Source organism: Lithobates pipiens, unplaced genomic scaffold, assembly GCF_037356315.1.
Source record: "Lithobates pipiens isolate NorthernLeopardFrog02 unplaced genomic scaffold, aLitPip1_a1.2 Scaffold_35, whole genome shotgun sequence".
In the NCBI taxonomy this organism is placed as follows: Eukaryota; Metazoa; Chordata; class Amphibia; order Anura; family Ranidae; genus Lithobates; species Lithobates pipiens.
The window spans coordinates 5,595,710-5,610,783 of NW_027507811.1; the positions used below are offsets into that span (position 1 = coordinate 5,595,710).

The 15,074-nt window shown below is 43.3% G+C and overlaps 2 protein-coding genes across 2 annotated transcripts in view; one reads left to right on the forward strand and one right to left on the reverse strand.

The window, feature by feature from the left end:
- The window catches only part of LOC143955908 (uncharacterized), an 865,587-nt gene that overhangs the window by 763,365 nt on the left and 87,148 nt on the right, over positions 1–15,074 (forward strand). The gene's annotated exons all lie outside the window — the stretch shown is intronic.
- Positions 11,747–13,366, reverse strand: LOC143955812 (uncharacterized). Its single transcript, XM_077465932.1, has one exon. It carries the CDS (start codon positions 13,233–13,235, stop codon positions 12,036–12,038), a length of 1,200 nt encoding a protein of 399 aa, XP_077322058.1. The 5' UTR covers positions 13,236–13,366; the 3' UTR covers positions 11,747–12,035.

Here is a 15,074-nt window from a genome sequence, read left to right on the forward strand (position 1 = left end):
AATCACTTCAAAGACAAGATTGATGCAATTCGCGAGGACACCTCCGCTGTGCGTACATCTTCCCCACCCAACATACCTGGCCCAATAGCACATTCAACACTCTCCTCTTTTGAATCGGCTACTACTGAAGAGGTTGCAAAACTTTTCTCAGATGCTCACCTAACCAATTGTCCCTTGGACCCTGTTCCCTCACAACTATTAAGGTCACCCTCTAATTTTATCCTATGCTCCCTCACTCACATCTTCAATCTCTCCCTCTCAAGTGGCACCTTCCCCTCCCCTCTAAAACATGCGCAGATCACCCCCATACTTAAAAAACCCTCTCTGGACCCCACCAACCTGAACAACTTAAGACCTATCTCATTGCTCCCATTCGCCTCTAAGCTTCTAGAACGCTTAGTCTACAACCGTCTTAGCTCCTACCTCAGTGAAAATAACCTTCTTGACCCATTACAGTCTGGCTTTCGCTCTCAGCACTCCACGGAAACTGCCTTACTAAAACTCACTAACGATCTACTAACTGCTAAAACCAACAGCCAGTACTCCATACTCCTACTACTTGACCTCTCTGCTGCCTTTGATACTGTTGACCACCCGCTCCTTCCCAATAAACTACATTCCCTTGGCCTCCGAGATTCTGCGCTTTCCTGGTTCTCTGCCTATCTATCACAGCGCTCCTTCAGTGTCACCTACAACTCTGTATCCTCCTCTCCATTGCCCCTTTCTGTGGGGGTCCCCCAAGGCTCTGTTCTTGGACCCCTTCTCTTCTCTATTTATACCTCCTCCCTTGGTCACCTGATAACCGCCCACGGCTTCCAATACCACTTATACGCCGATGACACCCAAATCTATCTGTCTACTCCTCACCTCACTCCTTCAGTCTCCTCTCCATTACTAATCTGCTAACTGACATATCAGCGTGGATGTCACACCATTTCCTTAAACTAAACCTCTCTAAAACTGAGCTATTAATAATCCCCCTGCACATGCCCCCCTCCATGACTTTTCCATCAAAATCAACAATGCAACCATCAGGCCCTCCCCTCACGCCGGGGTACTCGGTGTAACCCTAGACTCTGACTTGTCATTTCAGCCCCAAGTCCAATCGTTGTCAAAAGTTTGTAGATTTCACCTCCGTAACATCTCTAAAATTCGCCCCTTTTTAACAAATGAAACTACCAAGATCCTCATTCACTCCCTTGTTATCTCTCGCCTTGACTATTGCAACTCCCTTCTCATTGGCCTGCCTCTCCATAGGCTATCTCCTCTTCAGTCTATCATGAATGTTGCTACCAGGCTTATCCACCTTACCAACCGCTCAGTGTCTGCCAACCCTCTCCTCCAATCCCTACACTGGCTCCCAATCACCCAGCGAATTAAATTCAAAATACTAACCACCACATACAAAGCCATTCACAACTCTGCCCCGAGCTACATCACCAATCTTGTCTCCAAATATCACCCAAATCGTCCCCTCCGTTCTTCTCAAGACCTCCTACTCTCAAGCTCTCTCGTCTCCTCCTCCCACACTCGTCTCCAGGATTTCTCCAGAGCCTCTCCAATCCTTTGGCGCTCGCTACCTCCACCGGTCCGGCTATCCCTCTACTCTTGCTACCTTCAGACAATCCCTGAAAACTCATCTATTCAGGGAAGCCTATCATGTCTCCAACTAATCTCCTACCACTTCCATCAGCTCATTCCCCACAGTTATAACCTTCTGTACCACCTGCCCCACCCTTTTAGATTGTAAGCTCTTCTGAGCAGGGTCCTCTTAATCCTCTTGTATTTAATTGTATTGTAACTGTATTGTCTCCCTTTTATATTGTAAAGCGCTGCGTAAATTGCTGGCGCTATATAAATCCTGAATAATAATAATAATAATAATAATGATCTGAATCATTTAGTTGTGACAAATATGCAAACAATAAAAAAAAAATCAGGAAGGGGTAAAAAATATAAAACGACCCCTGACATTTAGGCCTCATGCACACCGGACGTTAAAATAACGTTATAAAAACGCCAGTAGCTTTGCAGTAAGTTTTTCAACTTTTTTTAACATTTTTTGCAATAGCGTTTTTTAGCTTTTTTTTTTTTCCAGAAAAAAATTAATTAACTTTTAAATGTATTAATTTGGTGAGCGACGTTTTTGAGCGCTTAACAACGCTTTATCAGCGTTAGAGCGTTTCTACAGCTGAAAAACATCGCTCAGAACCCGCTCGTTTTTGGGTTTTTTTTTTTACTGCTCAAAAATGTTACTGCCCAAAACTGCTGATAACAGCCTACGTGTGCATGGACACATAGGATAACATGATGAAGAGTTTAATGACTGTAAAAAAAAAAAAACGTCTACTGCCAAAAACAGCTGCTGTAAAAACGTCCAGTGTGCACGAGGCCTTAGGGAATGTGACGGGAGTCACTTTAGGCGGGGAGCCTGTGGAACAAAAAATCCCTTGGAGAGGTGGGGAAACCCTTGTTTCAGCTCCCTATGCACCTCCTAGGTCCAAGGCACCCTGTGTCTATTAGGGGCACAGGGTGACTGAGAAAATAATGGACACTGAGAATGTGGTTTGGATTACTTAACCACTTCAGCCCCGGACCATTTTGCTGGTCAAAGACCAGACCATTTTTTGCGATTCGGCACTGCGTCGCTTTAACTGACAATTGCGCGGTCGTGCGACGTGACTCCCAAACAAAATTTAGGTCCTTTTTTTCCCACGAATAGAGCTTTCTTTTGGTGGTATTTGATCACCCCTGCGGTTTTTATTTTTTGCGCTATATACAAAAATAAAGCGACAATTTTGAAAAAAACGCATTATTCTTTACTTTTTGTTATAATAAATATCCCCCAAAAATATATAAAAAAACATTTTTTTCCCTCAGTTTAGGCCGATACGTATTCTTCTACATATTTTTGGTAAAAAAAAATCGCAATAAGCGATTATTGATTGGTTTGCGCAAAAGTTATAGCGTTTACAAAATAGGGGATAGCTTTATGGCATTTTTATTAATAATTTTTTTTTACTAGTAATGGCGGCGATCAGCGATTTTTATTGTGACTGCGACATTATGGCGGACACATCGGACATTTTTGGGACCATTGTCATTTATACAGCAATCACTGCTATATAAATGCAGTGATTCCTGTGTAAATGACACTGGCAGTGAAAGGGTTAACCAGTGGGTGGCAGTGTAGGGGTTAAGTGTTCCTAGGGGTGTGTTACTAACTGTGGGGGGCTGGGCTTTCATTTAGTGAACACTGATCTTTGCTCCAATCACATGGAGCAGAGATCAGCGTCACTAGTTGCTAGGCAGAACGGGGAAATGCTGTTTACAATGGCATTTCTCCCCGTGAGACGATCGCGGGTATGCCCCAGCGGCGATCGAGTCCGTGGGACCTGCGACCCGGACTCACGGGGGTCCCGATGGCAGGGCGGCAAATTTAAAGGGACGTACAGGTACGCCCATTTGCCTGCCCGTGCCATTCTGCCTACGTACATCGGCGTGTGCGCCTGTCGGGAACCGGTTAAAAAGGAACAATTAATATTCATCAACAATATCCCTTAAGAAAAATATATGATACATTAATTCTACTGTATCAGAATGATGGAACATTGTAAGAGTTTTGTAGACTGTTGCCATGCCGTCTGCAATCCCCCATTAATCAAAGCATTGCTTGGATGTGGGTTACATGGTCTGCAATGTGGAAGACAGACCGTCTGCTAATTCTGGGAGCTCCTGCTATTGTGTAAAGGTGTCCTGTGTTTATATTTATGATAATGTGTGTTGTGTCTTCTGAGCTGAATGACGACTAGCCTGCCCTGAAAGGTCTTGCCTCTGAATCACCTAGGCTGCTTTAAATGATTAGTTAATTAGCGTAATTTATGTTTCTGGTTACAGTTGTATTGTTAGGGTAATAGGATCAGGAGGGGGGAATGTTCTTCTCAAGTGTATAAAAGCCTGCATTTCTTGTCCAATAAAGTGTTCCATGTGCCTGCAAGCTAGTTCTGGGAGCTCCTGCTAGTGTGTAAAGGTGTCCTGTGTTTATATTTATGATAATGTGTGTTGTGTCTTCTGAGCTGAATGACGACCAGCCTGCCCTGAAAGGTCTTGCCTCTGAATCACCTAGGCTGCTTTAAATGATTAGATTAATTAGCGTAATTTATGTTTCTGGGTACAGTTGTATTGTTAGGGTAATAGGATCAGGAGGGGGGAATGTTCTTCTCAAGTGTATAAAAGCCTGCATTTCTTGTCCAATAAAGTGTTCCATGTGCCTGCAAGCTAGTTCTGGGAGCTCCTGCTAGTGTGTAAAGGTGTCCTGTGTTTATATTTATGATAAAGTGTGTTGTGTCTTCTGAGCTGAATGACGACTAGCCTGCCCTGAAAGGTCTTGCCTCTGAATCACCTAGGCTGCTTTAAATAATTAGTTAATTAGCGTAATTTATGTTTCTGGTTACAGTTGTATTGTTAGGGTAATAGGATCAGGAGGGGGGAATGTTCTTCTCAAGTGTATAAAAGCCTGCATTTCTTGTCCAATAAAGTGTTCCATGTGCCTGCAAGCTAGTTCTGGGAGCTCCTGCTAGTGTGTAAAGGTGTCCTGTGTTTATATTTATGATAATGTGTGTTGTTTCTTCTGAGCTGAATGACGACCAGCCTGCCCTGAAAGGTCTTGCCTCTGAATCACCTAGGCTGCTTTAAATGATTAGTTAATTAGCGTAATTTATGTTTCTGGTTACAGTTGTATTGTTAGGGTAATAGAATCAGGAGGGGGGAATGTTCTTCTCAAGTGTATAAAAGCCTGCATTTCTTGTCCAATAAAGTGTTCCATGTGCCTGCAAGCTAGTTCTGGGAGCTCCTGCTAGTGTGTAAAGGTGTCCTGTGTTTATATTTATGATAATGTGTGTTGTCTTCTGAGCTGAATGATGACTAGCCTGCCCTGAAAGGTCTTGCCTCTGAATCACCTAGGCTGCTTTAAATAATTAGTTAATTAGCGTAATTTATGTTTCTGGTTACAGTTGTATTGTTAGGGTAATAGGATCAGGAGGGGGGAATGTTCTTCTCAAGTGTATAAAAGCCTGCATTTCTTGTCCAATAAAGTGTTCCATGTGCCTGCAAGCTAGTTCTGGGAGCTCCTGCTAGTGTGTAAAGGTGTCCTGTGTTTATATTTATGATAAAGTGTGTTGTGTCTTCTGAGCTGAATGACGACTAGCCTGCCCTGAAAGGTCTTGCCTCTGAATCACCTAGGCTGCTTTAAATAATTAGTTAATTAGCGTAATTTATGTTTCTGGTTACAGTTGTATTGTTAGGGTAATAGGATCAGGAGGGGGGAATGTTCTTCTCAAGTGTATAAAAGCCTGCATTTCTTGTCCAATAAAGTGTTCCATGTGCCTGCAAGCTAGTTCTGGGAGCTCCTGCTAGTGTGTAAAGGTGTCCTGTGTTTATATTTATGATAATGTGTGTTGTTTCTTCTGAGCTGAATGACGACCAGCCTGCCCTGAAAGGTCTTGCCTCTGAATCACCTAGGCTGCTTTAAATGATTAGTTAATTAGCGTAATTTATGTTTCTGGTTACAGTTGTATTGTTAGGGTAATAGAATCAGGAGGGGGGAATGTTCTTCTCAAGTGTATAAAAGCCTGCATTTCTTGTCCAATAAAGTGTTCCATGTGCCTGCAAGCTAGTTCTGGGAGCTCCTGCTAGTGTGTAAAGGTGTCCTGTGTTTATATTTATGATAATGTGTGTTGTCTTCTGAGCTGAATGATGACTAGCCTGCCCTGAAAGGTCTTGCCTCTGAATCACCTAGGCTGCTTTAAATAATTAGTTAATTAGCGTAATTTATGTTTCTGGTTACAGTTGTATTGTTAGGGTAATAGGATCAGGAGGGGGGAATGTTCTTCTCAAGTGTATAAAAGCCTGCATTTCTTGTCCAATAAAGTGTTCCATGTGCCTGCAAGCTAGTTCTGGGAGCTCCTGCTAGTGTGTAAAGGTGTCCTGTGTTTATATTTATGATAATGTGTGTTGTTTCTTCTGAGCTGAATGACGACCAGCCTGCCCTGAAAGGTCTTGCCTCTGAATCACCTAGGCTGCTTTAAATGATTAGTTAGTGTGATTTATGTTTCTGGTTACAGTTGTATTGTTAGGGTAATAGGATCAGGAGGGGGGAATGTTCTTCTCAAGTGTATAAAAGCCTGCATTTCTTGTCCAATAAAGTGTTCCATGTGCCTGCAAGCTAGTTCTGGGAGCTCCTGCTAGTGTGTAAAGGTGCCCTGTGTTTATATTTATGATAATGTGTGTTGTGTCTTCTGTGCTGAATGACGACCAGCCTGCCCTGAAAGGTCTTGCCTCTGAATCACCTAGGCTGATTTAAATGATTAGTTAATTAGCGTAATTTATGTTTCTGGTTACAGTTGTATTGTTAGGGTAATAGGATCAGGAGGGGGGAATGTTCTTCTCAAGTGTATAAAAGCCTGTATTTCTTGTCCAATAAAGTGTTCCATGTGCCTGCAAGCTAGTTCTGGGAGCTTCTGCTAGTGTGTAAAGGTGTCCTGTGTTTATATTTATTATAATGTGTGTTGTGTCTTCTGAGCTGAATGACGACCAGCCTGCCCTGAAAGGTCTTGCCTCTGAATCACCTAGGCTGCTTTAAATGATTAGTTAATTAGCGTAATTTATGTTTCTGGTTACAGTTGTATTGTTAGGGTAATAGGATCAGGAAGGGGGGGGAATGTTCTTCTCAAGTGTATAAAAGCCTGCATTTCTTGTCCAATAAAGTGTTCCATGTGCCTGCAAGCTAGTGTCGGACAGTGTTGTATGTTTGGCTGTAACATCTGATCTCTGATCTTCAGATTGGAGGAAGCAGTCTACTGACGGAAGCACCCAAGCGGAGTGTGCGACGTGGATGAGGAAGGTCGCCTCCTGATAGTAAAAGGTACATTGGGCTGCCAAAAAGTGACATTGGTAAATATATATCTGCCAAATGAAAACCAAGTAACCTCTCTAGAAATCTATTTACAGATTATTCAACAACATAAAGAGGGAATACTAGTGTTAGGAGGCGACCTAAATATGGCTTTGGATCCAATAAAAGACACATCAAAAGGCTCGTCTCATCTATCTTATGTCAAATTAAGGAAAGTAAAGAGAATGATGCAAGAACTGCAGTTGATCGACAGCTGGAGGGCTGTTCACACACAGAGCAGAGATTATACTTTTTTCTCGGCAAAATATAAATCTTACTCTAGAATTGACTATATTTTAATCTCCCAGAATGTGATTACATCCCTAGTGGAAGCCTCAATTGGCCTATTTACACTATCAGACCACGCCCCGACGAGTTGTGTGATTGAATTAGGGGAAGCTGAACCAAGGGAATGGCAATGGAAGTTAAATGAAACATTACTAAAGGATAGTGAATATAAGGTAAAATTAGAACAAGAACTGGATGTTTTTTTTGCAACAAATAAAGTAGGAGAAACAACACCTTTTTGTATATGGGAAGCACATAAATGTGTCATGAGAGGAATATTTATATCCATGGGAGCACATAGAAAACGCAGAATGAATGAAACGATTGATAACTTGCTTAAAGAGATTAGGGAACTAGAAACAGTACATAAAAAATCACAAGCACAATTAGTAGAACAGAAATTAGACGGTCTGCGTGAAAAATTAAATCTCCAATTAATAGATAAAGCGAAAGCAAAGCTAACTCGAGGGAAACGGAGATTCTATGAATTTGGGAATAAACCAGGGAGACTGTTGGCAAACGCCCTCAGAGAAAGCAGAACTAGGAATTCAATTACACAAATTAAGACACAGAGAGATGAAATGGTTAATACATCGGAGAAAATTGCTCAGGTATTCAAAGAATACTATGAGAAGCTATATCAGTTGGAAAAGAAGTCTACGTTGGCAGAGGAGTTAAAAAAAGGAGAGATCGCTAGAGAATATATTGAAAGGACAGAAATGCCAAAAATAACAGAGGAAATGGCCAGAGAAATAGATGTACCAATCACTCTAGAGGAAGTTGCAAAAGCATTAAAAATATTGAAATTAGGTAAATCACCAGGTCCAGATGGATTTACTTTGTCATATTATAGAATGTTCGCGGAGAAATTGGCTCCGAGATTCGTGGAAGCCTATAATTCAATACGGGAAGGGAAGCAAATTCCAACAGAAACGTTACTGGCGCATATAACAGTAATACCGAAAGAAGGAAAGGATCCCTCTCAGTGTCCCAGCTACCGACCTATTTCGTTGTTGAATGTGGACCTTAAATTGTTCACAAAAATATTAGCCATGAGATTGATAAATTTGATACCGGAACTAATACACCCAGATCAAGTGGGATTCGTCCCAGGGAGAGAAGGAAGAGAAAATACGCAACGAGTGGTGAACACAATTTACCTGGTACAAAAATTGCATAAGTCAATGGTGATAGTATCTGCGGATGCAGAAAAAGCGTTTGATCGGGTGGATTGGATATTCTTAAAAGCAGTACTACAACATATAGGCCTGGGGGAGGGGATGCTGAGATGGATCCTAAACTTATATTCAAAACCAAGTGCTAGGGTGAAAGTGAATGACAGATTATCAGAGCCATTCTCCATTTTAAATGGAACACGCCAGGGATGTCCCCTCTCACCCCTGATATTCATTTTGACAATAGAACCTTTTTTAAGGAAAATACGTGCCAATGTGGATATCAGGGGGGTAAAAATAAAAAATGAAGATCAGAAGTTGGCAGCTTATGCAGATGATTTGATCTTTTTTGTAACGTCCCCAATTACATCTCTCCCATCTTTACTAATGGAGCTACGAGAATATGGGAAAATATCCAACTTTAGAATAAACTATGGAAAATCGGAGGCAATGGGAGTAGAGATGGATTCGCCTCAGTTGCAAGCAGTGTCCACGCAATTTGATTTTAGATGGACGAATTCATATATAAGTTACTTAGGAACAAAAATGTCAAAAAATCTAAATGAACTGTTCGAACTTAACTATATCCCACTGGTAAGACAGATCAAAAGTGATCTTCAAAAATGGGACAAAGAGATTTTTACATGGTTCGGGAGAACCAATATTATTAAGATGAATGTGATGCCCAGACTGTTATACATAATTCAAACTATACCAATTAAGATCCCTTCAAGTTTGTTTAAGGATCTTAGATCAAGATTTATGAAGTTCATCTGGGCTGGGAAACCAGCAAGAGTACGTCGAGATATTTTAGTACTCCCCAAAGGAAAAGGAGGGATAGGACTTCCAGATCCAATAAAATACCAGGAGGCCTCACACTTAACTAGAGTAGTGGAATGGTGTAGGCTTAAAAACGAAAAAACCGTGGATACAGACAGAACAAGCAGCGACAGATATCCCATTGGAAGGATTAGTGTGGATTCCAGATACAGAAATACCAATGGGATTGAGAAAACATCCAATACTAGGGGAGACATTACGAATAACTAAAAGAGTATTCAGGAAAACATCTATTTCAAGAATTCCCAGTCCGCTCCTTCCTATCCTTGGTACCCCAGCATTTCTACCGGGAATGACAGATCCAAAGTTTAAAACAATACAAGATAGAGGTATGAGTAGAATTTGTCATTTCTCGGTAGGCAACCGGTTAATGACTAAAAAAGATATTGAAAAAGGAATGACATTAGGATTAGACCCTTTCAGAATGAGGCAATTAGAAGCCTTTATTAGATCTAAATCAAAGGTATACGTAGAAATAAGGGCATTGACTGAGTTTGAAGAGATCTGTTTGAAAGGAGAGGAACTGAGACATCTGATGTCTTATTTTTATAGTATGTTAATAGAACAGGAGACTTCACAAGATTTGCCCTTTTTACAGGCTTGGGAAAGAGATTTAGGGACTACGTTTTCCCCAGAACAAAAGGATAAGATGCTGTTGTTTAATCAAAAGGCCTCAATGGCAAGCAGATATCAAGAAGGGGGATACAAGATCCTTACTAGGTGGTATAGAACACCAAAAGTGTTACATCAAATTTACCCCCAGATATCAGAGACATGTTGGAGATGTCATGGAGCAGAAGGAACATTATTACATATATTTTGGGAATGTCCAAAAATTAGAGTGTTCTGGGAGATGGTAGCCGATACTATTGTAAGGATTACAGGAATTGACCTGGGAGATAAACCGGCAACTTTTCTGCTGCTGGACATCCCAATGGCAATAGAAAGATTTAAAAATTCTTTGCTGAGACATTTATTGATAGCAGCAAGGGCATGTATCCCGGTTCTGTGGAAAAAAAGCAACCCTCCAGCTAGAGCACAGTGGTTTCAGAGAATTGCAGAAATCCAACAAATGGAAAATTTAACAATGACAATGAGAGATCAAGACGAGAAATATCAGAAGATCTGGGCTCCATATCTAAATTATAGAGAAAGTATGATGTGAAACATTTCGAAATATGATAGAGCAGGCGGGTGGTGGTGGGGGGGGGGGAGTGAGGGGGGGGATTATAGTGAAAATTCAAACTTTTTTTTTTTTTTTTGTTTGTATATTTATTTATTTATTTTTCTGGGAGGGAAGGGTGAGGGAGGGGGGAGGATGACGTGGAATTGAGATATGGATTGAAATATTATAAGACTGTTATAGCTGTTAAAGAAGTTGTAGATGTAAAACGAAATGTAATGTGAAATCTATGGAAAGAAAAGATGAAAAAATAAAGAATTTATAAAAAAAAATTAGCGTAATTTATGTTTCTGGTTACAGTTGTATTGTTAGGGTAATAGGATCAGGAGGGGGGAATGTTCTTCTCAAGTGTATAAAAGCCTGTATTTCTTGTCCAATAAAGTGTTCCATGTGCCTGCAAGCTAGTTCTGGGAGCTCCTGCTAGTGTGTACAGGTGTCCTGTGTTTATATTTATTATAATGTGTGTTGTGTCTTCTGAGCTGAATGACGACCAGCCTGCCCTGAAAGGTCTTGCCTCTGAATCACCTAGGCTGCTTTAAATGATTAGTTAATTAGCATAATTTATGTTTCTGGTTACAGTTGTATTGTTAGGGTAATAGGATCAGGAAGGGGGGGGAATGTTCTTCTCAAGTGTATAAAAGCCTGCATTTCTTGTCCAATAAAGTGTTCCATGTGCCTGCAAGCTAGTGTCGGACAGTGTTGTATGTTTGGCTGTAACATCTGATCTCTGATCTTCAGATTGGAGGAAGCAGTCTACTGACGGAAGCACCCAAGCGGAGTGTGCGACGGGGGGTTCTGTTACAGGGGTCTATTAAATGACAGAGTCCAGTGAAAGTGTATGTACGATTCGTCTCTGTGAATTGGGGTAACAAATGAATGTTTTTCTTGGATATAAAATGGAGAATTTGGCATTTGGCCACTAGATGGAGCTAATTCCTATGGTACTTAGTGCCATAATAAATGCAGTTTTCTCTGTATTACATTAATGGTTGGTTTAATATTTCTTATCTTATGTCCTTTAATGTGACGAGCATTCGCCCAGCTGTGCCAAATTCTGCCCGTATTTTCCTCAACACAGCAATTTCCTATGACCGTCATCTCAATTATGGGGCAATAATGAGGTATTAATACTGCAGTGCCACATTATTACCACTAGATGGAGCCAATGATCATAGGAAATCACTGAAATAAAATATGACCAATACCGGTCACGGCTGGGGGGCTGCGCGTCACACTCATTCAGCTCCTTTTTAGAAACAGACCTGTAAGTGTTTGTGAAATCTTCCCCCACAAAATGTACTCAGCCAATGAGAGGTAAGGACTCCATTTTTATTTTTCTCCTGCTATCAATGGCCGACACGGTACAACACTTCATCCATGTCTTTGGTGATCTCTGATCTCATCAACAGTTTCTTCCATGATGAAGATCAGCCATGGAGTATATCTGAGATGTATATCAGGGGGTGCTTCTTCCCCCACATGTCCAGCAACATTCATATACAAGACATTTCCCGCACTCACTAATACACCTCGAGGGTTGTGTGGGACCCCCTGATGTACAGGAAGACAGGACTTCAGTGAGGAACAATTCCCTCACTCAGGACAGGGGCTTCTTCTTTGTGTGCAATCTCTGATGTGCGGTAAGAGCGGACTTCACCGTAAAGCATTTCCCGCACTCAGTACAGGAATATGGCTTCTCCCCCGTGTGTAACCTCTGATGTGTGGAAAGAGTGGACTTCTGTGAAAAACATTTCCCGCACTCAGCACAAGAATACGGCTTCTCCCCGGTGTGCAGCCTCTGATGTTTGTAAAGACCGGACTTCTGTGAAAAACATTTCCCGCAATCTGGACAGGAATACGGCTTCTCCCCCGTGTGAGATCTCTGATGGTTATAAAAACTGGACTTATCTGTAAAACATTTCCCGCACTCAGAACAGGGATACGGCTTCTCTTCCATGTGAGATCTCTGGTGTTTGTTGAAACTGTACTTCTCGGAAAAACATTTCCCGCACTCAGGACAACAATACGGCTTTTCTCCCGTGTGAGACCTCTGGTGTATGACAAGGTGTGAATTTTGTACAAAACATTTCCCGCACTCAGTACATGTATAGGGCTTTTCTCCTGTATGCAACCTCTGATGTCTGTAAAGGTTGGTCTTTTGTGAAAAACATTGCCCACACACAGGACAGGAAAACGGCTTCTCCCCCGTGTGAGACCTCTGATGTGCGACAAGTTCTGATTTTTGGACACAACATTTCCCGCATTCAGAACAGGAATATGGCTTCTCCTCCATGTGAAATTTCTGGTGTTTAAAAAAACTGTACTTATCTGAAAAACATTTTCCGCACTCAGGACAACAATACGGCTTTTCCCCCGTGTGAGACCTCAGATGTGTGACAAGTTCTGAATTTTTTAAAAAACGTTTCCCGCACTCAGTACAGGAATGCGGCTTTTCTCCCGTGTGCAATCTCTGATGTGTGTAAAGATTGGACTTCCTTGAAAAACATTTCCCGCACTCAGGACAGGAAAACGGCTTCTCCCCCGTGTGAGACATCTGATGTGCAACAAGTTCTGTTTTTTGCACAAAACATTTTCCGCACTCGGTACAGGAATACGGCTTCTCACCTGTGTGTGATCTCTGATGTCTGCTAAGAATAGACTTCCGTGAAAAACATTTCCCGCACTCAGGACAGAAATACGGCTTCTCACCTGTGTGAGACCTCTGATGCCTGCTAAGTTTAGACTTCTCTGAAAAACATTTCCCGCACTCAGGACAGGAGTACGGCTTTTCCCCCATGTGCGATCTCTGGTGTCTATACAATTTGGACTTATCTGAAAAACATTTCCCGCAATCAGGGCAGGAAAATGGCTTCTCTCCTGTGTGAGATCTTTTATGTAGATTAAGTTTGAATTTAGAACGGAAACACTTCCCACACTCAGTACAGGGAAACTTCTTATCTTTTGGAAGGCCGGCACCGTCCCGCACAGTCTGAGGTTCCTCGGGATAAGAGGAATACGATGGTCCGGCACCGTCCCGCACAGTCTGAGGTTCCTCAGGATAAGAGGAATACGATGGTCCGGCACCATCCCGCACAGTCTGAGGTTCCTCGGGATAAGAGGAATACGATGGTCCGGCACCGTCCCGCACAGTCTGAGGTTCCTCAGGATAAGAGGAATACGATGGTCCGGCACCGTCCCGCACAGTCTGAGGTTCCTCGGGATAAGAGGAATACGATGGTCCGGCACCGTCCCGCACAGTCTGAGGTTCCTCGGGATAAGAGGAATACGATGGTCCGGCACCGTCCCGCACAGTCTGAGGTTCCTCGGGATAAGAGGAATACGATGGTCCGGCACCGTCCCGCACAGTCTGAGGTTCCTCGGGATAAGAGGAATACGATGGTCCGGCACCGTCCCGCACAGTCTGAGGTTCCTCGGGATAAGAGGAATACGATGGTCCGGCACCGTCCCGCACAGTCTGAGGTTCCTCGGGATAAGAGGAATACGATGGTCCGGCACCGTCCCGCACAGTCTGAGGTTCCTCAGGATAAGAGGAATACGATGGTCCATCTACACTGTGTGGTGCCGGATGGACATTTGAGGTAGTCGGGTTTTCTCCTGGACTATACTGTGTGATGTCCTCATCTTCTACTTTACAGTCTGGAGACAAAGTGAGACAATCCTCTGAGGTTTTCCTCATCTCCCGTCCATCTACTAAAATAGAAATACAAAGATTATTACTAGACATCAGCTGATTGGTCCCCTAAACCAGGACTCCGCCCAATGCAGCCTCACCTGTGCCCAATGTGGCCTGCCTGTTCCCAAAGCAGCCTCACCTGTTCCAAATACTGCCTCACCTTAGCCCAATGTGGCCTGCCTGTTCCCAATGCAGTGTGGCCTGCTCGTACCCAATACAGCCTCACCTGTGCCCAATACTGCCTCACCTGTGCCCACTTGTGCCCAATGCAGCGTGTCCAGTGCCCAATAAAGCCTCACCTGTGTCCAGTGCAGTGTGTCCAGTGCCCAATGCAGCCTCACCTGTGCCCAATGCAGTGTGTCCAGTGCTGAATTCAGCCTCACCTGTGCCCAATGCAGCGTGACCTAAATGTGCCCAATGCAGCCTCACCTGTGCTCAATGTGGCCTGCCTGTTCCCAATGCAGTGTGGCCTGCTCGTGCCCAATACAGCCTCACCTGTGCCCAATACTGCCTCACCTGTGCCCACTTGTGCCCAATACAGCATGTCCAGTGCCCAATAAAGCCTCACCTGTGTCCAGTGCAGTGTGTCCAGTGCCCAATGCAGCCTCACCTGTGCCCAATGCAGTGTGTCCAGTGCCGAACGCAGCCTCACCTGTGCCCAATGCAGCGTGACCTAAATGTGCCCAATGCAGCCTCACCTGTGCTCAATGTGACCTGCCTGTGCCCAATGCAGCCTCACCTGTGCCCCATGCGGCCTCACTTGTGCCCAAAGCGGCCTCATCTGTGCCCAGTGCAGCTTCACCTCTGTGCAATGCAGCCTGCCTGTGCCCAATGTGGCCTGCCTGTGCCCAATACAGCCTCACCCGTGCCCAATGTGGCCTGCCTGTGCCCAATACTGCCTCACCTGTGCCCAATGCAGCGTGACCCATGCACAATGCAGCC

Excerpts from the sequence above, each read along its gene's own strand:
- LOC143955812 (XM_077465932.1), bottom strand. The coding sequence starts at position 13,235 with ATGGGGGAAAAGCCGTACTCCTGTCCTGAGTGCGGGAAATGTTTTTCA.